Source organism: Platalea leucorodia, assembly GCF_965183815.1.
Source record: "Platalea leucorodia genome assembly, chromosome: 1".
Lineage (NCBI taxonomy): Eukaryota > Metazoa > Chordata > Aves > Pelecaniformes > Threskiornithidae > Platalea > Platalea leucorodia.
This window is the reverse complement of record NC_138823.1, coordinates 9,804,215-9,826,884: the sequence shown is the minus strand read 5'-3', so window position 1 is coordinate 9,826,884 and position 22,670 is coordinate 9,804,215. Positions and strand designations below refer to the sequence as shown.

Here is a 22,670-nt window from a genome sequence, read left to right as displayed (position 1 = left end):
GGGAAGGGAAGGGAAGGGAAGGGAAAAGGGAAAAAAAATCAATGATGCTAAAGTTGGGAAATACTGTTTACTGTATGTCTGGTGACGGTGGCTTTTATTCAGCTTTTCAGCTCTATAGGCAAAATTCAGCTTGGTGGCAGTGGCAATGTGGGCGGCCAATGGGTAAGAGGAAAGCTAGCAGGAGATGACTGAAGAAAAGCATGAAAAATACCTGCAGGGGCTGGGCAGACCCCATGGTTTAGAGGCTGGCTGTGAGGCAACAGATGAATTTGGGTGGGGCTTTTGGTGAGGGATACTGAGTGACCAGCAGGGCCCTGGAAGACTCTGAGATAGGGAAGGGCACAAGGTCTTTGCCTCCACCTACGCTTCTCCTCTCCCATCATCTCCTATACTTAGTCTTCCTCCTCTTGCTTTAGTTCCTCTGGGCTATGGAACTCCACACCTCTCCCATAACCCACAAGCCCTATCTTGCCCTTAGCAACTACTTACATTTTTTTGCTTACATCATCCACTCCTCTCCACACATGTTGCTGCAGAGGGATTAAGAAAGGAAAAGATGGACTTTAGACCTAGGAGACAGGACTGGAGTAGGAAACCACTGGAGATACTGGAAGTGAGTGGGTAGGTATTGGCAGTGACTGCTTCTGCAAGGGGTCATTTCGTACAGCAGTAGCAATTGCCCTTCTAGACAAGCACTCCAGAAAAAACCAAAGTTTTCTTCATTGCAAACTCCATATTCCAAACCTTAATCTGTGCCTCAGTTGAAACGAGGCAAAGGTGTCTTATCTACCCATCTTAAAAAGGTGCTGTGTAAAGCAAATTAACATGTTACATTTTGTGAGGAACGCAGATAAGGACTGATGAGCACTAAGGCAAAAGTCCACAAGGAAATTAAGTTTCAAAAGCAAAATCTGAAGAGGTAACAAATGCTCCACCGGGACACACACTGAACAGCGATAAGCAAACAAATTAGAGAATAGCTGCTCATTTGGTAAACACTAATTGGTGTGTACCTAAAACGTGGCAGAAGTCCAAGTGGAAGCAAATGCATATGATCAGGTACCTGCAGTGCAAAACTTTGCGCTTGAATCTGAGGGAGCAAATTAAGTAGGCACACGCCACCTCCTGGCTCTTCTTAAATAGAGCTCAGCGATTTATTTATGTATTTCCCACATTTTAAATTTGCAGAAAAATGCAGATCTGACATATATGCCAAATCATTATGACTGGAAAAAACAGAAAAAAATTGTTGCATCTATATTGTTATTTTCAAAATGAAATCTACTGGGGGCTTTGCTCCATATAGGATTACTTCAAAATTGACCTAAAAAGACAGAAAGGGTTAAAACGCTATAAACTAGCTGAACAAAAAGTTCTGCACTTACCTGCGGGGGGAGGGGGATTTATTTTTTAAAGAAATCAAATTATGTGAGTTGATCCAAGTCATTTGTTAGCTACCTCTAATCCCAGTATTTCCAGTTAACCAGTACTTCTTACAAAGATCAGCTAACAGCAGAGGGGCGGTGGGATTCCTGTGCCTTAGAGCTTGTTTCTAGCACAGGAAAGGAGATGCTGTAGTGAGCATAGACGACCCTGTGCATTTCAACCAAGACTGATTCCCAGGCTCTTGCCTCCTAATGCCACTCCATCTTTCACCATGCCACCGACTCCTCCTCACAGTCCCAGTCTCCTCCTCGTAGCCATGCTTCAGGCTTTTATCCCAGACCAGGTCTTCTTGCCAAACTGATACTACTTTCTGTAAAAGGGTAAAGAAAACTGAGAAATGTTTTGCGATAAAAGGGGATGAATCTTCTACTTAGTTCTGATACTATTTTAAAACAGTTAATATTTTACCTCCCTACCATTTTCTGTTACAACGTAATAGCTTTTCATATTGTAATTTTATGCCCATTTTCCCAAAACGTATTCCTGTCTAATTTTTTTGTTTATTTTCTGTATTTGCTTGCAAGTATTTTTAACATCCTAAAACAGTAGGCCAATTGGCATTAAGTCAGCACAACTCAATTCATTTCAGATTAATCCTGCCAGTTCACACAAGCTGAGAATCTGGCCCACTGTGATAGGAAATTAAGTCTTTTTTTTTCTCAGCGGAGGCTGTCACCCACAGGCCTTTTAGAAACTTATTTGGTTATTTTAATGGATGTAAAATGTCTTTCTCCAAAAGTTATGAACAGGAAAAGCATAATTTTTTCTCTGTGATGAGTGGAACTAGTGAAACCTGATTTCCCATGGGTTTGTGTTGCACATACCTGTACCTCCACTACACTAATCCCAACTCCTCTCTTGTTTTCATCGTGACCTCATTCATCCCCTAATACTTTTAGTAGCCCTCCCACATTCCCTCACTACCATCTGGAAAGAAGGAAGTACTTGGTGCGGTAGCTGTGCTGACTGTTGCTGGTTGTATCTGTAGCTCGTAAGCACAGCATGCCTGAGCAGCCTAAAAACCTGTTGAGTTAGTGTGATGCTTTTTTCTCTAAGTGAGGTCACTAATTCAGTTCGCTTTGCCTAACTTTTACAGATTTTCATGAAACTTCCAGAACCGTTTTACCTGTGAGACTTCTATTGGTGTCTGTCTGTGGCTGAAATTGGCCTGTTGGTTCCCAAGTTATTAGGGACTGACCAGTGTGATTGCAAAAGCCTTAGAAACCAAGGAAAAAGAAACAAAACTAAATTGCACAGAACATACCGTGCATTATTTGTTATCAGTACTTTAAATGACACAGAATAAATACTCTTTGCAGCAAAACTGGAGCACATTCATTCTTTTCTAGAGGATTTTAATTGATTCTCAAAAAAAAATCTAGCTGAGACTGAAAATGGAAGAGAGTAATTAGATTCTATTTTTGGACGTTATGGTAATCAAAAGTTTTGACATTACTCTCCGATTATATAGCAGAGGGAAGAAGAACGCTTCAAGTGAAGATATATAGAATATGCACAGGTACATCAGCAGCTCAGTGGAATGGTTTGGGAACCTGACTAATACATAATGTCACTGATTTGGAGTATGAAAAACTGTACTGTGATCAACTGGGACCCATACACACAGCCAGCTCTCTTTACAGACAACACTTCAGGAAATCTGAGTTTTGACACAGTATCTGAGACATCACATTGCCACCCACCCTGTATTGGTGAAAGTTCTGTACTTCATTCCCCTTCTGCCCCCAGCTGAACAAGTAAGTTAAATTTTAGTAACACAGAGCTCATTTAAATATGGTATTATAAGCCCATTTACTTTATAGAAAACTACCAACCCTAAAAATAAAATCTATCAAAATTGCTCCAATCGGCCAGAAAAATTACAACCGCAGACACTCCTGATGCCAGAGGAAAGGATGAAAAGTATGTAATCCAATGGAATAAGAATGTCCCCTTCTCTGTTTGAATAAACTTGTTGCAAAGTCCCTTTGACTTTAGGACAATTAATGACTTAAGAATAAAGCATCTGTGAATCATTTATATTATAAACTATTATTTGCCTTGAGATGCATACGTGTGTATATATACATCATAGGAGAACTTCTCCTACACACGAGGATTCTGCAATATTAACATCTTCAATTTAGATGTGGAATTTATTCTCCAACTATACATGGCCATAGCTTTGAAAAGTATTTGGAGATTTTGGATGCAATTTTAAGATTCCTGCTCCGAGACATCTGCAAGACACTAACTTTTCTGACAGTGGCTGCTCAGCACTTTCTGAGAATTTCTAAAAAATGTAATCATTCCAATCTATTTTTGCTGTCCCCCTGACAGCTGTCTTCCTAGTGAGCACAGCTGTCACTGAGAACTCTTGCCTGAGAAGAGACTGGGGGGAAAAAAAGATATCTACCAGGAACTACTGGATGATTTGAGGGGCTGAATTGGCCTGAGCTCTCTGCTCTGCTTTCAGGGCTGGTTAATATCGTCCGTTTGCATCCACTGTGCCTCCTGCCAAAATGAACAATGACTGAGTAAATGTCTTAATGCAGGCCCTGAGAATCTGATCTCTGCAGTCTTACTATGCTTGGTAGAAACATCTTCTACCATTAACTACATTTGGATGGTCATAAAATAATGTAATTACCACCCATTTATAGAATCAATCATAAAAATATGAGGTTGGAAAAATATGCCACCAAATAAGTATTAACAAAATGATTATTTAATTGGCAACTGATCATATAGATAAAAAATGTTTCAATGAAATGCCTGTGAATGGTTTTCTTTACTGGTGGCTGAGCAAGCCATGGAGTCATTGCTATGAAAACTACTGTTTTCTCACTATAGAAAGCCAAAATGAATTGCTAGAATGGATTTTTACAACACGGTTGTGAGCAGCTGTAAATCCCTCACCAGTCCAGCCTTTACTCATTTCTGTTGATGAGTACTGTACATTTCCTTATCTATTTTTCTCTATCTACAACATTTTAAACTTAACTGTATCTTTTCTACACAGGTATGAAAGTAACATCAACTTTCTACCATTCCTGCATTATACTGTTGTTGGGGTACACTAATTCCTTTGGGATTTTTTACTTCTTTTTCTCTTTTTCTTTAAAATGCCTTGAAAAGAGCTCATACTCTTAGACCATCTAAGGCTAACTAATCATTCCTGTTACCCTTTTGAACCTCCACTAGCATTTCAAACAAAGGTACTTTTTGCTGCAGACACTGAACATTTGATTGTACTTTTATGTGGATTAGTAATCTAATTAGAAAATGTAGAACTGCTACTGCCAAATTACTAATGCAATTCCCTTTTTTTATTGGCCACAGAACACGACATTTCTGTCCCACACTTTCAATCCTTCTACAGTGAAAGCTCTAAAAGCTGTGCCTATGTTAGGATTGTCAATCACTTCAAAAAATACAAAGGCAGCCTCCATGGAACACCCGGTTTTGTGCCTGTGTGCATCAACACAGGCATGAACTGTTGCTCCAGAAGATTTAGGAGATGTTCAAGCAAAACTGGCCAGTCCACTTAGATGGGCTTGGGAGGAGAGGAACTAAAACCAGACAGTTTGGCTGCCAATTAGCCAGGCAGCAATCTCCTATGTCTGTAATTGAACTGTTCCTTAATCTTACTGGGTAGTTTCACTGTCACCCTAGATGTGCTCAGAGGATCAGGTCCATCTTTCACGGACAGCAAATGAAAAACTGGTGTTGGCCAGAAAGGTGGCTGGACACTCTTCTGATGTCCTCACTAAAACAAAAAATTCTTGTATTCCACAACTACATTTGCTACCCATTACATAACACATAAGGAAGCTCAAAGAGATCAACACATGCATATTCATAGACTACAGCTGTTTGCTCTGGTTTGAAATTGAATTAGGAAAACGGTTGTTTGAAACAACAGCACTGCAATTATGCTAAGGGCTTTATTGACTTTTATTGAATAGTAGATACCACACGGTTTATGTAATAATGTCATAAAAGACGCCTGCTTTAAAACACATCAGCTCTCTTCAAACAAACCTCAATCCCAACACTGTATTTATTCCATGATCTGAGCTTTGTAAGCCTACTCCATATTCACACAGGTTTCTAACACAATAAACACGGAGGAAAACATTTTTAAAACCCTCAGGGAATCACAGAATGGTTTGGGTTGGAAGGGACCTTAAAGACATCTGGTTCCAACCCCACTGCCGTGGGCAGGGACACCTTCCACTAGGCCAGCTTGCTCAAAGCCCCACCCAACCTGGCCTTCAACACTTCCAGGGATGGGGCATCCACAGCTTCTCTGGGCAACCCCTTCAGTGCCTCACCACCCTCGCAGAGAAGAACTTCTTCCCCGTACCTAATCTAAATCTACCCTCTGCCAGTTTAAAGCCATTACCCCTTGTCCTATCACTACATGCCCTTGTAAAAAGTCCTTCTCTAACTTTCTCGTAGGCCTCCTTCAGCTGCTATTGGTAGGTTGCTATAAGGTTTCCCCGCAGCCTTCTCTTCTCCACGCTGAACAACCCCCAACTCTCTCAGCCTGTCCCACAGGAGAGGTGCTCCAGCCCTCTAATCATCTTCGTGCTCCTCCTCTGGACGCGCTCCAACAGGTTCACGTCCTTTTTATGCTGGGGGCCCCAGAGCTGGATGCAGTACCCCAGGTGGGGTCTCACCAGCGTGGAGCAGAGGGGGAGAATCACCTCCCTCGACCTGCTGGCCACGCTTCTTTTGACGCAGCCCAGGATACGGCTGGCCTTCTGGGCTGCAAGCGCACATTGCCGGGTCATGTTGAGTTTCTCATCAACCGACACCCCCACGTCCTTCTCCTCAGGGCTGTCCTCTATCCATAATAAAGAATAAAAGGTATTCATCACAGACACAGAAGCTGTAACATTGAACAACTGAAACTTTGGTTTTAAAGTGTTCTAGTGTCTCTTAAACCAAAAGAAAAATAGAGAAATCAGGACATGTTACTCACAGTGTTACATTTAAATCTGTGAGTAGTGGCTGAATGAACACCAACCTGGCTTGCTGCTTGTCTCATTCAGGCAACCAGTGAGAAGTAGCAGCTGCGGTATTTGCCAGCATTTTCCTGAAACCATATGGCAAGACGAGTACGTTGGAGCCTGCACACCCTTATGCTCAGCTAATAAAAAAATGAGACAAATAGCTTGAATGAAACACTTCAATAAAGAGAGAAGGCTGCCTATAGCTGATGGTCAGAAGAACGATCTCTGAACTAAAGGTGCATCTGACATGATGATTTGAGTTGAGACCATGATAATTCATTCGTATTTTTGGCTGATTAAAAGTTTATTAAAACTTTCTTCTACATTTCAGAGAAGAACTAGGATTATTATCACCAGCTATACTTCAAGGACAAAGGACAAATGTGGCTATACAGAATATCTCAGTGCTGACCGTTGGCTGAAACATTAATAAATTGCACTCTAATCTTAACAGGTTATGCTTTATAGGCAGTGACTCAATATGCATATCTATCGAAGGCAGGCTGTTCATTTTTTGTTATTATTTTCATTATGTTTGGCCCCAAGAGTTCAAAACCATAAGCTGTATTTCAGAAATCATATAAACAAATAAGAAGGACTTTATTTTAACTCCCTCAGTTGCACCCACATGTGATAGTCTTGCCAATTTTCCCAAATTAACATATGTTTTGGATACTGCTGAAAACTGAGACATGGAGACATCTCACTTCCCCAGTTTCACATTTTTAGGGATTATTTTCAAGGACCATAAGTCAGAAACACTGATCCTGTTTCTACTATTGGTGAAAGGAAGGAAAATAGATTCACGAAGTATAAGAAAATGAAATGCTAGTTTTTCACTAGAATTAACATAAGCAGACCTGAAGTCAGTGCAATACATAAAATCAAATGTGGAGAATACCTGAAGACTCATCCACCTAACTTGACAGCTGGATCGGCACGTCTTCCTTCAGAAGGAACTATCTACCACAGGAAACAAACTTTTCATATTTCCCCTTGCCTGTCTAGAAAATCAGGCATCAAAAACATCAGATTTTGAAGCTGGCACTATTATTTCAAGGAGAATGGATTATGCTGCCTTGGATCAGTAGCTGTTTCATGTGATTTCCATGTGGGTTATTCACAACTGTCTGTACACCGTTGAACAGGGGCCTCAGCCAAGCCACAGGCACAGCTTGTCCAGCCTGGTCCCTTCCTTCAGTCCCTGGGTAACCGGAGCCAAGCACCACCGCAGCTCCCTCCTGTTGTCCAGTTCTGACCAATAATGGCAGAAACACACAGCCACGCCAAAAATCTTCTGCCAACACACTGTTTTTGGGTCCAACTCTGACTTCGTATTGTTTAAAAAAAGAAGAAATGCCCTCTCCCTCTCAGGCATCCTACTGTCCTTCACAGAGAGCACCTCCTTTCCTCACACGCATCACCCGCCAGGGCCACCACCACCACAGGAACACGAAGGTTTTAGCGGCTGCGCAGCCGAATCTCCCTCGGACAGAGCCTCCCCCTCAGGGCCTCAGCTCATGCGGGCAACCTGAGCGGGTGCCCGGCCTCCCGGAGCGGCGGCCCCCGCCCCGCAGCGCGGAGACGCCGCTGCCGCCATGGCCGCCCCCTTCCCGCTCACGGCGGGGCGCTGGGCACGTGACCCAGCGAGGGCGGGAAGGCGCCGGCGGGGCGGGGGCGGGGCCCGGGGGGGCGGGGCGGGGCCGGGGTGAGTGGGGCGGGGCGGGCGGGGCGAGATGCCCCGCCCCTCTGTCGCCAGGCGCCGGCGAGGCTGCGCCGCAAAGGGCGCTGGGAGTTGTGTCCGCCCGCGGCGCCCTCCGCCCGCCCCGGCCACGCTCCGCCCTGCCTGAGCGGCCGCTTGCCCCCGGGCCGCCGAGCCGTGTCCGGGCTGCTCCTTCCTCCGTCGTGACCCCCCTGTCGTCGCTTGTGTGTGGGGAGGAATGTGCGGAGGAAGGACAGGGCACGGCTCCTCACAGAACTACAGCTCCCGGCGTGCATTGCGCCCAAAGCAACTTAATGGGGGGGGGTGGTGGGGAAGATGGCGGCTGTTAAACGGAGTCGGAGAGGTGGCTGAGGTGAGTGCGGGGCAGCCAGGAGGAGGTCCCTTTCGTTGCCTTCACCTTCGCAGCCATCTCCTTTTCCCGGCCTTCCGCTCCCTTCCCCGGGAGCGAGGAGGCCGCGCCAGACGGGCGGGAGCTGAGGAGAGGCTGCGGGGGGGCGGCGGGAGGCTGGGGCCGAGCTGCCGCGGCGGGACCCCTCCGGGCGGCGGGGGCGACTGGCGGCGGGGGGCGAGGAAGGACGTCAGGAGATCGCCTCAGCCCGGAGCCCGGCTCGAGGCGCCCCTGTGGGCGCTGCTGAGCCCGGTTCCCGGCGGGCGGGCTCCCCGCCGTCCGTCCGGGTGGGCTGCTCGCCGCAGAGGCTGTCCCGGGGGGCCTGTGGCAGCGAGCGGGACCCCCCTGCCTTTCCCAGGAGAGGGCTTGAGGTCCTGCCACCGCTGAGTGGTGCCTGCGTGACGCTTCCCCGGAGGTAGAGGCCTTCCGTGAGGCGATCATAAGTCAAAACCTTGTTGTCGGTCGTGCCTGATGTGGTCAGACATCCCTCTGGTATCAGTCTGAAAGCAGCGAAGCACGGTGGAGGACTGTGGCTGTGGGGTTTCCCTAAGGTGGTTTTCTTCAAATGGACCATAACACAGCGAGGTCTTGCTAAGCATTAACCGAACACACTGCAAATTTACAAAAGGGCTACACTGTGAGCTTTCTTAAATAGCTTCGTCTTTTACTTTAATTGTGCAGCACGGAACCATACTTTAGGTAATTGAGGTGTAAGTTCACAAATCCTGTTACTGAGAACTAATTATAGTACAACTTCTCCCCTTCGTTAAGCCGAATGCATCTAGGGAGGTATCCCACGGTACTTTGAGCTGAGATAGTAGGAAGAAAAGATCCTGGCATAGATTGAGAGATCTCTGTGCTCTGTTGGCGAACTTGGGGAAAAGCCTGTAACTTAAAACCAGAGTTTTAATTCCTATATCGAAATCCAGTTCGCTAACCCAGATGTTATGCTTTGTAAAGCTACATCAGATGCTTGCTGTGCAAATCCAGTAGGTAAACTAAAACCAAAGTAACAGCCAAGGCTTTGGGAAGATATAAGCAATCTACTTCCTGAAGGCTTTGTAACGCATTCAAAATAATTTGAAATGTGTTCTTGAGTAACTTTAGTATTCAGCGCTTCTTGCTGGAAGACTCAGTGTTTGGATGCTCTTAAACATGTGGTAAAATTTCCTTGAGAAATTGGTCGTTTGGGGTTTAAATCTTGATTATAGTGCCCTGACACGTGTAAAGGCTTACACATAAGTTTTATGTAAACCTTTTAGTAACACTTTTAATATTTGTCCAAAAAAATGCTGCTAAAAATTTCTGATTCAGGAAAAAACTCACAAAAATGGGAATTAGAATACAGTTTGTAATTAAACAACTGTTTTACAATTAAATGTTTAAGTTTGGCATCCTGTTATGAAAATATTTGCAGTTAATGATAAACAGTAACTTCTCTCTGCTTCTGATCTAAACTTGTGCAGGAGAGAATAATAAACAAATTTTATATTACATGCAAGTGGAAGGAGGTGTTAGAATACTAATCAGACTTGGCAATTGAACTTCAAATATAACGAAGGGGGATTTCACTTCTAATTGTGAAATCTAAATTGTAAAATATGCAGGTTAGAAACACCTTTGGTTGGTATCAGTGACTTTTAACTGTCCAGCCTAACTCTGTAATGAAGTAATTCTTGTAAAATTACTGTGTTATTTGTAAACAACTTTGACGAGATTTCATTTTTTTTAAGTAAAAGCAAATCATGTTTTCTATAGTTGGAAGAGAGCAAAAACTATTTATCTGGTGGATTTTTAATCCACCACTGGCAACATATGTACCTAGGCACAGGAACATTGCTTTTAATTTTGCCAACAAAATGGATATTGGGTTAAACTAGCCTTTGAGATGGTGAGAAGGGTTGCTAAGGAACACTTATTTAATGTGCAGGGTTTTTCTTGTCCAAACACCATCTGCTCAAGGCTGAATTCTCTAAGGTGAGGCAGGACAAATGTCCTTTTAGATGTTCCTGTTTAGCTAAACTCTCTTGGGTGAGAGAACAGGGTAGCCTCATTAATACAGCCAGGCTCACGTGTGGCATTGCTTCTCTACCTTAGAAAGCTAATTCAAAATAAAGTCAGGTACTTCCACAGAACTGCACTGTGCTATGTAAGTCCATCTTATGGCATTTTTTGGATTCTGGGAATTGTAGTTGGAGCCTAACTGTCTATATTTAGGAATGAGCATGTGACTTATTAATCTTGCATTGCACTGGCCATTTGCCTACCTTCAAAACTAAAGGCATTGATTAATTTTTCAAATAGGAAATATGAGTGGGGTACCAAATGATGTAAAAACTTAATGTGCAGTGTATTTTTAATTTTTCAGTTCATGCCTGCCCAGGTTGGATTTCCTGCCTGTCAGAGATGCTTAAACCTGTACTCTTCTTTGGCTTAATTTGGAAGAATGGATAGGTGCCCAGCTGGCAATTTCATTTTGAATACTCAAAATCAAGTTAATCATTTATAGTGTTACATAATAGAATAACATAACGGTGGACTAGTTAAAAGAAAATACAAAACCTCAGGTATGCTGACTTCTGTTTCTTTACCTGTAGCACAAGGATATATGCTTTCTTCCATTTTAGATGTTTTACAGAGAACTGTTGTTTTAGGGCAGACAGGAAAAAGATATCTGCTCTTCTGTTTGGCTTTCAGTGCCATTTATGGAATCTTGTGATAATAAGAAATAATTTCTGCTTATAAGCTATCCTTTAATTTCAGATCCCAGATTAGCTAATAAAAAAAAATCACATGTAAGTGATTGTGAAAAAAAATCCACACAGAAGTGGAGGAAGAAGATGATTAGAACCAATAAGTCAAACAAAGTGTATTTTTATTCCTATGTTAGTGCTGCTTGAATCTGATAGAACAATGAATTGACCTTGGATTTCCTTATCCTAGCCAAATTGTGTAGAATCTCCTTAAAACTAAACTGAAAATTTTTGTTAAGAAAAATGACTTGTATGTGTCATACAAGTGTTGATCTGCCTTTTAAGGTACATTCACTAGCATTGCACTTTGATTATAATTGTGTTCAGAATCAGTATTATTATTATATCCTTAGGAAAACAAAATAACTTTTAGTCCTCCACAGAAAAGTAGACATGACTCTTATTTACCTCTTTAATATCTAGGAGTCAGTTGCTTTCGTGCAAGAGACATTGTATAGATATATAACATCCTTAACTTGCACCTGGTGATCTGTCAAATATCACAAAATGGCACAGAATATGTTAAACAGTAAGTGTTAGACTATTTAGGAAACTCAATTATATCTCATGGTTTGCCATATCTCTCTTTTAATTGTAGCCAAGTTCTACTTCATCAAATTCTGTTTTGCTTCCCCCCACCCCCTTGATATGTAAAATTTAATTCAGTGACAAACAGCAGAGCAGACTCATGGGGGGAAGCTTCTTATTTTATTTTAGTTCTTTTCTGCTGTAACAGATATCAGCATCTGTGGACTAAACTTTGCCCTAGGCCTACCGAGCCAGTGATTGAACACTTTATGAATAGGAAATTGTGTAGTCTGTTCTGCATGTAGAAGCCAGGCTACCTCCATACTGAATTTTTGGTCCTGTTACAGACCATAAAATGATGAGAAATCCAGGGAGTTATTTAAAAACAGAACCAAAAATCTTCCGTTTGAACACTTGTCTTGGTTGCTTATACAACTTTTCTAGTAATTTCTGCATTAATACCTTCAAAAGTTAGTTGACTTTGCTAGCAGCAACCATGGTCATGTTCTAGCAAAATGTATTGAATTCCTGATTGCTAGTGTTGGTCAGTAGAGCACTCTGAGTCTGACACTTGACTCCCTTGAACCTCTCATCAGGCTTTTTGCATTTTTATGTTCTAATATGTCAGTAAAGCTGTCTTCTGTAATCTCTCAGCTAAATTCTTAACTACACTCTAAATTAGAGATTTCACTTTTCCGTGTGTCTGTTGAACATCACAGTCCACAGCACATGTTTCATTTTATAAAATTATGCTGCTTCTGACTCTGTCCTCAGAGAGGGACATACAACCTTCTAACAGGATAGGATATTTTAAATAAATTACTTTGAAGCACTATTTTTAGTCACAGTTGCTATTAGCAAATTGGAACCTTTGACTGAAATAGATATACAATGAGAAAAAAAGTTTATTTTTAGCAACTATGAACTTTGCTTTAGTGCATGATCATTAAAACATACGTTGTGACCAAATAAAATGTTTATTATCACATTATCAGTGTCTGGAATTACACGTTTTTTGTGTGCGTATATAAACAACTATTAGTTGAATACTTTTTTTTTGTTTGTTTTGTTTTATCTTTGAAAACAGCAACACTCAATCTCTTTAGCTGAGATTTTTTTTCTTATTTGTGAAAAGCTACATTTGCAGGGAGGTTGCATTTGGCAGTTAGCAAAATCCAAATCTGCTGCTTTAATATAGAAAAATCTTCAAATGATTTGCTTTTTAATGCTAATTAATTAAATGCTAGATTAGGCTATTTTTATCCCCAAAATAGATTGTTGTAGCTTCAGTTGAGTTAATTGTATGAAGATATCTAATTGCATCAAAAATCCTTTGGGCGGCTATTGTTTATACTAGTTTGAGCTCTGATCTGAAATCTGTCTTTTTTGATACTGGGAGAAAAATGTCCTAGATAGTGCCACATAGATTTTTCAGCATCATTTTTCTTTGTATAGAACAGAAACCTTTCACAGATACGGTAATGGAGAAGTGCTGTGATTTACATTTGGAGTGGAAGTATCCTGTAAGGGTGTACACCATTTAGCATCATAAACAGTGGCAGTTGGAAAGGTCATCCCATTAAATAAAGAGAAAAATATTTACTCAGGCATCAAATGCACGAACAGAATGACTAAATTTCAAGAACTGGCAAAACCTACATATAGTCTGGTCAGATAAAATGATATCTGGGTTTCTGTGGTAACAGCCTCTGATATTTGAGCTGAAGAATGTGACTTTGGCTCATTCTGCGTAAGTTTCTATGCATATTTGGATGTAAATTGTCTAAAGCTATTGTCTTGACTTAATTTTTTGTTTTCTTTGTAGCTTATTATATTTTTGCAAAACTGAAGACAGATTCCTGATTAACAATGCCTGGCAGTAAGTATTGTTACCTTAAGTATGTTAAGACATTATTTAAGGGTGTTTACTATTACGATATTTTCTTTGGGGGTTAAAAATTCTACCAAAATTAAAATGGCAAAAAAACCCAAATTATGGTAGTTGCTGTCATTTTTAAGATATTTAAGGTCTCAATGTTATCCAGCCTCTGCCTTTGTAAATCTCCATATATTTTTCAAAGGAACCTAGAATGGGCTCTGCATTTTCCTGTCTGATGAGAAGTTCACAGTTTAACATTGGTGAATTTTGTGATTTCAAGTATGTTCTGAAATAGTTTTATTCAGAAAATAAAAGGATATTCCAATATAGCTATAATCCTATCTTTGGAAAATTACAAATATTGTTTATAGAAGATAGAATTACTATTTAGGATATAAAGTGATAAGACAAAATTTTTAACATTCAAAGTTAAATGAGATTTTTTAGGCAGATGTTTCTAAGAATCAAATTATTATTTACCTTGCAGAGTAGCAAATTGCCCTAACAGAAAGGCTCAAGTTACAAAATGTGTTTTAATAGTATTAATTCCAACTAAATTTTTTTTCAATTTTTCTGTTTTTTATTTAGAAAAATCCTGCATGGTCTCTAGTAAAATTCCTAACATCAGTCTTTAAAGCAGACTGCTTTATCCAGAGGACAAAGAAGTCTTCATAAAGTTACAGTACCAATCATATTGAGTGCACTTTAATTATGGGTTCATAATGAATTTCACAAATGTCATGAGGAAATGTTTGAGCATTTTATTTTTTTTGCAGTAACTTTAAATTTGTAATAAGCTGTGACTACTGGGTACTAAAAACATCTTACAGTGATTCTTTGTTGTGTTGTTTGAACAACTGTTATGTAAAATACCTTACTGTAAGTATTTAGGTGTTTTTTGCTGTTGTGGTATATAGTTCAAATTATTTCTCTCCATAGACATGAGGTTTTGTAACAAAATAGTGGCAAATATGTATGTATTATATTGTATATTTACATGAGAAGCAGCTGGCATAAATTGTTCCGACAGTACTGTGGTTCAACTTTGGTAATACAGTGAACTGCTGCTGTGTTGCGATTGCAGTGTTTAGTACTATTAAGGCCTCTATCATGGTACTCGCTTTTGCTGTGAAGGAGTGTGTGGTTTTTTTAAACAATTAAACTGGAAAATAAGATTTTTCTTTTTTTCTAAACCATGTATGCTTATGTTCAGGGTCATTATTATCACTGTTTACCCTGATGCATGTCGAGTCTGCATTACTACAGAGTCAGATGGAACTTAAAGGAGACCGAAGCAACTGGTTGCAATGTTTATCTGTAGTGAGACATTCAGAACTACGCAGCCATTTATTTCTCTTCTGTGTATATTTGATGAGTTTTTTAAGTGTGTGGGTGAAGGAAAGGTAACCTAACAGATGCATGTGCATTGCAAATCCTATGAAATAACAGTACTATCTTAATATTTTCCTTCCAAAAATTGTGGTGATGAAGAGCTGTGATTAGATTCTAATCACAGCATCACTTTGTGGCTAGTTGTACTTTTTATCAATGTGCACAGAGACAGCCTTCAAGACTTCAGCTTTGTTGCATGTGAAAGGGGAAGCTTCTGCCTGCTAATTTAGGCTTCTTTAGAGATTCCACAGGACTCTTGTCAGAGCATATTGATGAAACAGATTGCTACTATTTAGTGTTACTTTGAAATCTTAAAGTATTTGTCCTTGAAATCTGAAAAACTCAGTTGTTTGTAAAGGCTGAGATTTTTTTTCTTTTTTTTTTTTTTTCCCCACATGGAGTTCTCTCATCCCACACATCAACAAGTGTGTTGAGCATCTTTTGGAATAAAATGTGGGAAAGGCTGTTAGAGTGAAATATTTCCAAAAAATGTTTTCTGTCATGCTAGAACGAGTTCTTTATAAACGAAGTAGAATAATAATAGCTAGTTAAAAGGAATGTTTGATGGAGTTCTCAGGTCATCCTGACCAATTCCCTCTTTCGGTGTAGTCCTGCTTGCTTTCCTGAGTCTCCCTATCAGTTCCTGGTAATATTTTTACCCCTTTTTTGCAATAGAGTAGTTAGGGAATGTGTAGGTCTAAAAGTGGTAGTTTGGAAGGTCAGGAGAGGCCAAGATACTGGTATTCTGGAAAGACTGGGCAAGTCTTTCTGGGGACTTTAGCTGTTCCTAGAGACGCTTTAGAAGTCAGTCTTGAAGTTACTGTAGATCAATATTCACAGGACAATATACTTTTTATCTCCCTCAATATTAACTGTCCAAAAAATAGGCACATAGTCAGAACTGGGATGTGGTATTGAGAGGGAGAGAGATGAACTTCGGCAGATAACCAAAGGTGATGTTCTTCTCATTTAACCTCATCTCGGTCATGTGTGCTGGTCTCTGCAGTAGTTGCTTGTTACATATTGGATTATCGAATTGTCTATTTATGTTGCTGTTTAGTGATCCCATTTAAGAATATGGGGATATAGTGCTGCATTGAGTCCTTAACGAAATAATGTTAAGGTTTTAGTCTCAGTACAGTAATAGCCCATAAGTAGAAAATTTTCAATCTGCTCTCTTAATCTTAAGATGTAAAAGTGCTTGGTTTTGACTAGCCATGGCATGGCATCTGTATTGACATCTAGTCTGTCATGGAGGTGTAATGCTATATAACTTGTAGCAACCTTGCCAAAGCATTGCTTTTCCCTGTAGTCTTTGTAGCTCTAACTTTATGTATAGCTCTTCTTGTGCAAATAAAATGGGCACTGATGCAAGCTATGCTCGCAAACGTGATGTCTTCATCTGAAGTTGAAATGCAAGTTCTGAAATGTTGAGAAAGCAAATGTGTTTTCTCACTGCTATTTTAACACAGTAGGAGTACATTGATTAGAGCCACAGCTATTTTATTAACTGATTTAGCTGTGCCTTATCACAAAGAAACCGTGGATTAGAAGATTAGTCCTTTTATTTAAAAACAAAACCAAAGAACTTGAAACCGGATAGCCTTTGCAGTACGGGCAGTATGTGTTTTACGTTTGTCGCAAGTTTGTTCTCAATTCCCCTATCCAATAATTTGTGCAGATGATTTCATTTAACATACTTCTCTTATGGAACATGGGTGGTTTTGGTAGGTTTTTTTGTTGGCTGCATTTGGAATGAAATGTTACAAATGCTTCTGTTAAGGAAAAAAAACATAGCTAAATCATACATCAAAACATTTGTTTAAGGCTCTTTTCTTTTTGGACGTTATGTTCCAGATATTCACACTTAATCCGATGCTTGAAACACAGTTTGGTAGATAATGAGTTTTTTCAGAAACAGCTAACCTACTTACTGGCTGTATTCCCTGATTTCAATTAAATATTTAACTTAAAGGCAGATTTTGTACTAAAATGAAATTGCTTGGACTAGAAAAATTAAGTGTGATACAGATGAGAACACCTGCTGACTGTAAGAATGTATTTTACTTGTGGTAGGTATGTGTGTGATTTTCTTGGTTTTTTTCTTTTTTCTTATTCTTTTCCCTTGTTCTTACTTATTCCAGCAACATACTTAATTATATCTTTGCTTTTCAAAGTTTTGTTAATTGTTATGTTAAACTGATTTTAGCTGCTGATTAGCAGACCCTTGTATGACTTGACTGTAACATGCAAATTAAGAGAGCAAATAAATAAAAATAAGGATTTTGACAAATGTAATTTTCCCACATTCTTCCCTTGAATTACTGCTGTGAAATTTAGTAATATGGACATCCCATATGCTATTCTGTCAAATACTTGCCGGTTAGAAAGAAACCACTCTGATTTAAGAGATGCGTGTATCAGTTATGTGGAAAATCTTCCATGATTTGGCCTGTTCTTGGTTACAGTGAAGTGACTGTTTTGGTAATTTCAGAATGCTTCTCCAAGTATGCTCAATGCATTGATTGCTTCTCGTTAAACTATGTAACATTTTGTTTCCTCAGCTTTCCAAACACCATGTGGCTCTTTGCCAGTTGTCTTTGCTGAGACAACTAGTCTGCAGTTGGTGTGTACTGATGGCTTCCCTAGTTTGTGTGAGAGGAAAGTAAATAGAACAATTGAATAGTGATTGTCTTTTTTCTTGGATGTTACTGCTTTCAGTTAAGTTGCTTCATGGTCTTTAAACAAACAACCAACCCACCCCTCCCCTCCAAACTAAAAAAAAAAAACAACAAACTTTTAAAATTATGATTTTCTTTTTGAATAGAGCTTCCTTGCCAAGTGTAGGAAGGAAAACAGCACTAGAAATGGACTTTGAAATGAGTGAATTCTTAACTCGTATTTAAATGTTCTTAATGCATTTTAAGAGGCAGATAATCTCCTCATTCTGGGTTTCTTCCCTCACAACAATATTGAGAAGTTCACTTATTTGTCTTTTGCCATTCTAGTTTTTATTCTGTACATAAGTAAGTAACAACAAGATTGTTAATGAGAAGGGAAGATTTATTTCCCTATGAAACACAGTTCTAAAATACTCATGGTGGTTGGAGATGTATTCCTCAATCTGTCTATATAAATATTTCGTGGACTAAGCAATCTAATATTTTTAGGGAAAATTAAGCCATAATTCTAATTAATAACTTTCTCCACTCTTTTCTATATAACATTCTTTTTTCCTCATCTGTAGTATGTTTCTTATGTACCCTTGATACTTTAAAACCCTAAATGGGACCTTCCACTTAATGAAGCATTTTTCATAATTGCTTTAATTTATTTTATAGGCAGTAGAAACCCTATTAGTTTTCTGACAGTATTGTTGACTACTTAGAATCGTGTTAAAATAAATACATTATAATCCTATAAAATTCCAGGCTGGAGAGGTATGCCCATGTGAAACTCAGGAAGTTCAACGAGGCCAAGTGCAAGGGTCGGGGCACATGGGTCGGGGAAATCCCAAGCACAAATACAGGCTGGGCGGAGAATGGATTGAGAGCAGCCCTGAGGAGAAGGACGTGGGGGTGTCAGTTGATGAGAAACTCAACATGACCAGGCAATGTGCGCTTGCAGCCCAGAAGGCCAGCCGTATCCTGGGCTGCGTCAAAAGAAGCGTGGCCAGCAGGTCGAGGGAGGTGATTCTGCCCCTCTGCTCCACGCTGGTGAGACCCCACCTGGGGTACTGCATCCAGCTCTAGGGCCCCCAGCATAAAAAGGATGTGAACCTGTTGGAGCGCGTCCAGAAGAGGAGCACGAAGATGATCAGAGGGCTGGAGCACCTCTCCTGTGGGACAGGCTGAGAGAGTTGGGGTTGTTCAGCGTGGAGAAGAGAAGGCTGCGGGGAGACCTTATAGCAACCTACCAATAGCAGCTGAAGGGGGCCTTCAAGAAAGTTAGAGAAGGACTTTTTACAACAGCATAGGAGTAATGGCTTTAAACTGGCAGAGGGTAGATTTGGATTAGATACGAGGAAGAAGTTCTTCTCTACGAGGGTGGTGAGGCACTGAAGAGGTTGCCCAGAGAAGCTGTGGATGCCCCATCCCTGGAAGTGTTGAAGGCCAGGTTGGGTGGGGCTTTGAGCAAGCTGGCCTAGTGGAAGGTGTCCCTGCCCACGGCAGGGGGGTTGGAACCAGATGTCTTTAAGGTCCCTTCCAACCCAAACCATTCTGTGATTCCCCGAGGGTTTTAAAAATGTTTTCCTCCGTGTTTATTGTGTTAGAAACCTGTGTGAATATGGAGTAGGCTTACAAAGCTCAGATCATGGAATAAATACAGTGTTGGGATTGAGGTTTGTTTGAAGAGAGCTGATGTGTTTTAAAGCAGGCGTCTTTTATGACATTATTACATAAACCGTGTGGTATCTACTATTCAATAAAAGTCAATAAAGCCCTTAGCATAATTGCAGTGCTGTTGTTTCAAACAACCGTTTTCCTAATTCAATTTCAAACCAGAGCAAACAGCTGTAGTCTATGAATATGCATGTGTTGATCTCTTTGAGCTTCCTTATGTGTTATGTAATGGGTAGCAAATGTAGTTGTGGAATACAAGAATTTTTTGTTTTAGTGAGGACATCAGAAGAGTGTCCAGCCACCTTTCTGGCCAACACCAGTTTTTCATTTGCTGTCCGTGAAAGATGGACCTGATCCTCTGAGCACATCTAGGGTGACAGTGAAACTACCCAGTAAGATTAAGGAACAGTTCAATTACAGACATAGGAGATTGCTGCCTGGCTAGTTGGCAGCCAAACTGTCTGGTTTTAGTTCCTCTCCTCCCAAGCCCATCTAAGTGGACTGGCCAGTTTTGCTTGAACATCTCCTAAATCTTCTGGAGCAACAGTTCATGCCTGTGTTGATGCACACAGGCACAAAACCGGGTGTTCCATGGAGGCTGCCTTTGTATTTTTTGAAGTGATTGACAATCCTAACATAGGCACAGCTTTTAGAGCTTTCACTGTAGAAGGATTGAAAGTGTGGGACAGAAATGTCGTGTTCTGTGGCCAATAAAAAAAGGGAATTGCATTAGTAATTTGGCAGTAGCAGTTCTACATTTTCTAATTAGATTTCTAATTCACATAAAAGTACAATCAAATGTTCAGTGTTTGCCCTGGCAAAGGGTAAATTTAGATTAGATATAAGGAAGAAATTCTTCACTATGAGAGTGGTGAGGCGCTGGGCCAGGTTGCCCAGAGAAGCTGTGGATGCCCCATCCCTGGAAGTGTTGAAGGCCAGGTTGGATGGGGCCTTGAGCAACCTGGTCTAGTGGAAGGTGTCTCTGCCTGTGACAGGGAGTTTGGAACTAGATGATCTTTAAGGTCCTTTCCAACCCAAACCATCCTATGATTCTATGAAAATTTTCATATTTCGGCTGTAATAGAAGAATTACATGGGGGAGTATCTCAAATCATTGTCCGCTGCTTGATTCTGGTTCCTTAGAGGATGAGAAACACGAGCAGCATTGTATCAAATCCATCTTTCAACTACTGACCTAACCAATACAGGAACTTGAAAAACAGAAAAACAGCTCCCAAGGGTATGTCATGGTCTGGGCTTCCTTCAGCAGTTTGCCATTTGCTAGACCTATGCTGGTAGAGGAAAATAACTGCATTTCAGAATATCTGTAACTATTATGATATTATGGTCACAAAATATATAATGGATTCTTTACATAATAATATACAATATATGCTTTCAATTTGTATACACTTAGATACGGATTTTTTTCAGCTGATTTTTAGGTGATTGTCTTTTCTACACTGAAAAGTAAAAGTAGTAACTTCTCTAAATATATCCTTTAATTTAGCTAAGAAAAAACCCCCAGGAACTTGTAGCTGGAAAACTGTAGCTCTTTGTACATCTGTTTATTTTGCTCCTGATACCCTAAGCAACTTTGTGTGCCAGAGCAGTGGTTGCTTCCATGTTCTTTAATGAATCTGCATGGATTTCTTTGACTTGTTAATTTTGAACAAGTGATCATTTTGTTGTTTTCTGTTAGCTGTTAATTCTCTCTATGTGCACATCATCCTAACCCCGTTTGAGAAAGTTAATGTTCAGGAGCAGTTCCATAGAAAGTAAAAATCACTCGTATTAACACATTGCAAATAATGTCTGGTAACATCATTAACATCGTTCCTCCTTTCATTCCTTCCATTTGTTTTGGAACACACTTCAGTATAGCCAAGAAAGGAACAATTTTGTTTCATCCATTCCTTGTCAAAACCTGAAGAATTTATTTTTTCAGCTGTTGTCATTTATGTGCACGCAATCTGGGCATATAACATAAGAAATCAAATGCTTTAGAGATGAACTTAATTCTGTCCCCATCAAAGCATTTATGTGCTTTTAAACTATACATGGACAGTTCACCAAATGTTAAAATGTAGCTTAATCGGTTTTTAAGGTTTTATTAAAATACACCTATTGTTGTTATTTACAGAAATCGCTTTGCAACTGATTTTCCTATCAGTCGATTAACCTTCACATGCAGCATTGCTGTTGATTTCTCAATCATGGGACGAAAGGGTAAGAAGGCTCATGCTGATTATGCATGCAAGTGTCCTATTCTTTTATGCATGACAACAAAGAAAAATTGATTTTTGGGAGGGGGGATATGTCTTCTATTCTGTGATTAAATGCATGTTTCTGTGGAAAGACCAGGGTAAACTGCTTTCAAAAACATTTTGGCCTTCCCTTTACATGGTATATGGACTTTCTTTCCCATCATCGACCGCTAGGATCCCCAGTGGCTCTCTAGAGCATCAAGAGCCTTGTGTATTACTGAAGATGGAAGTTAGCTGTGTACATGACTCTTGGCTTTCAAAGAGTGCTGTTTCATTTCTAGAAATTTACATCATTCAGGATTAATTCATGCAGAAATTAGACAGGAATGAGTAGAAAGTTGGGGTAGGTAGACGAATGAGACTCTTCCTAATCTACTGACTTGTAGATTTCAGCTAATGCTCATGTCCAAAGGTGAACAGTTCCAGATTTTTCTGTTTTGAAGGTGCTTAGCTGAACAGCCAAAGTTCTGCTTGATTCCATGTTCTGGAGTTGGTGTCTATGAAGTATGCTAGCAAATTCTGTTTGTAGCTGATGTGTGCAAGGGAATGACCTATGGATCTTACTGGTAAACCAGCTGGCTCAAAGAATACAAGCCTTTTGGTACCCATGTAGAGGTCAGTGAGAAATTTTCTAACATAAAGGACGTGTCATAATTGTTTACATTTCAAAACTTAAAACAATTATAGAATCCTTGTCTTGCATAGGTATATTTAAGAGTCTTAAGACTAGCAAGTCATTCGTAAACTCGGAAACATCTTGATTTGACTAAGTAAAAAATATAAAAAGCAAATTAGTTAAATCTATTTATGGAGTGCTTTCTGTTTTCTTGAACAGAAGTTTAAATCAGTAAATGTATTTGTGTAGAGTGAATATTGCAGTAGTCTGACTTGCATGCTTTAAATTCAGAGGAAAAAGGTTTCATTGTAGGT

At 40.1% G+C, this 22,670-nt stretch overlaps 1 protein-coding gene across 5 annotated transcripts in view; it reads left to right on the top strand.

Moving 5' to 3' along the window:
* The first annotated feature begins 8,498 nt into the window (after positions 1 to 8,498).
* Positions 8,499 to 22,670, top strand: part of EFR3A (EFR3 homolog A) — an 87,548-nt gene continuing 73,376 nt past the window's right edge. For 3 of the 5 annotated variants that reach the window (XM_082312229.1, XM_082312230.1, XM_082312226.1), the window contains exon 1: positions 21,623 to 21,702. In XM_082312229.1, coding sequence (XP_082168355.1) covers positions 21,690 to 21,702 — 13 coding nt within the window. In that variant the 5' untranslated portion in view covers positions 21,623 to 21,689. Of the gene's footprint in view, positions 8,543 to 11,082; positions 11,146 to 13,684; positions 13,739 to 21,622; positions 21,703 to 22,670 lie in introns of those variants that run through there. The other 2 variants (XM_082312227.1, XM_082312228.1) reach the window with 2 other exon arrangements.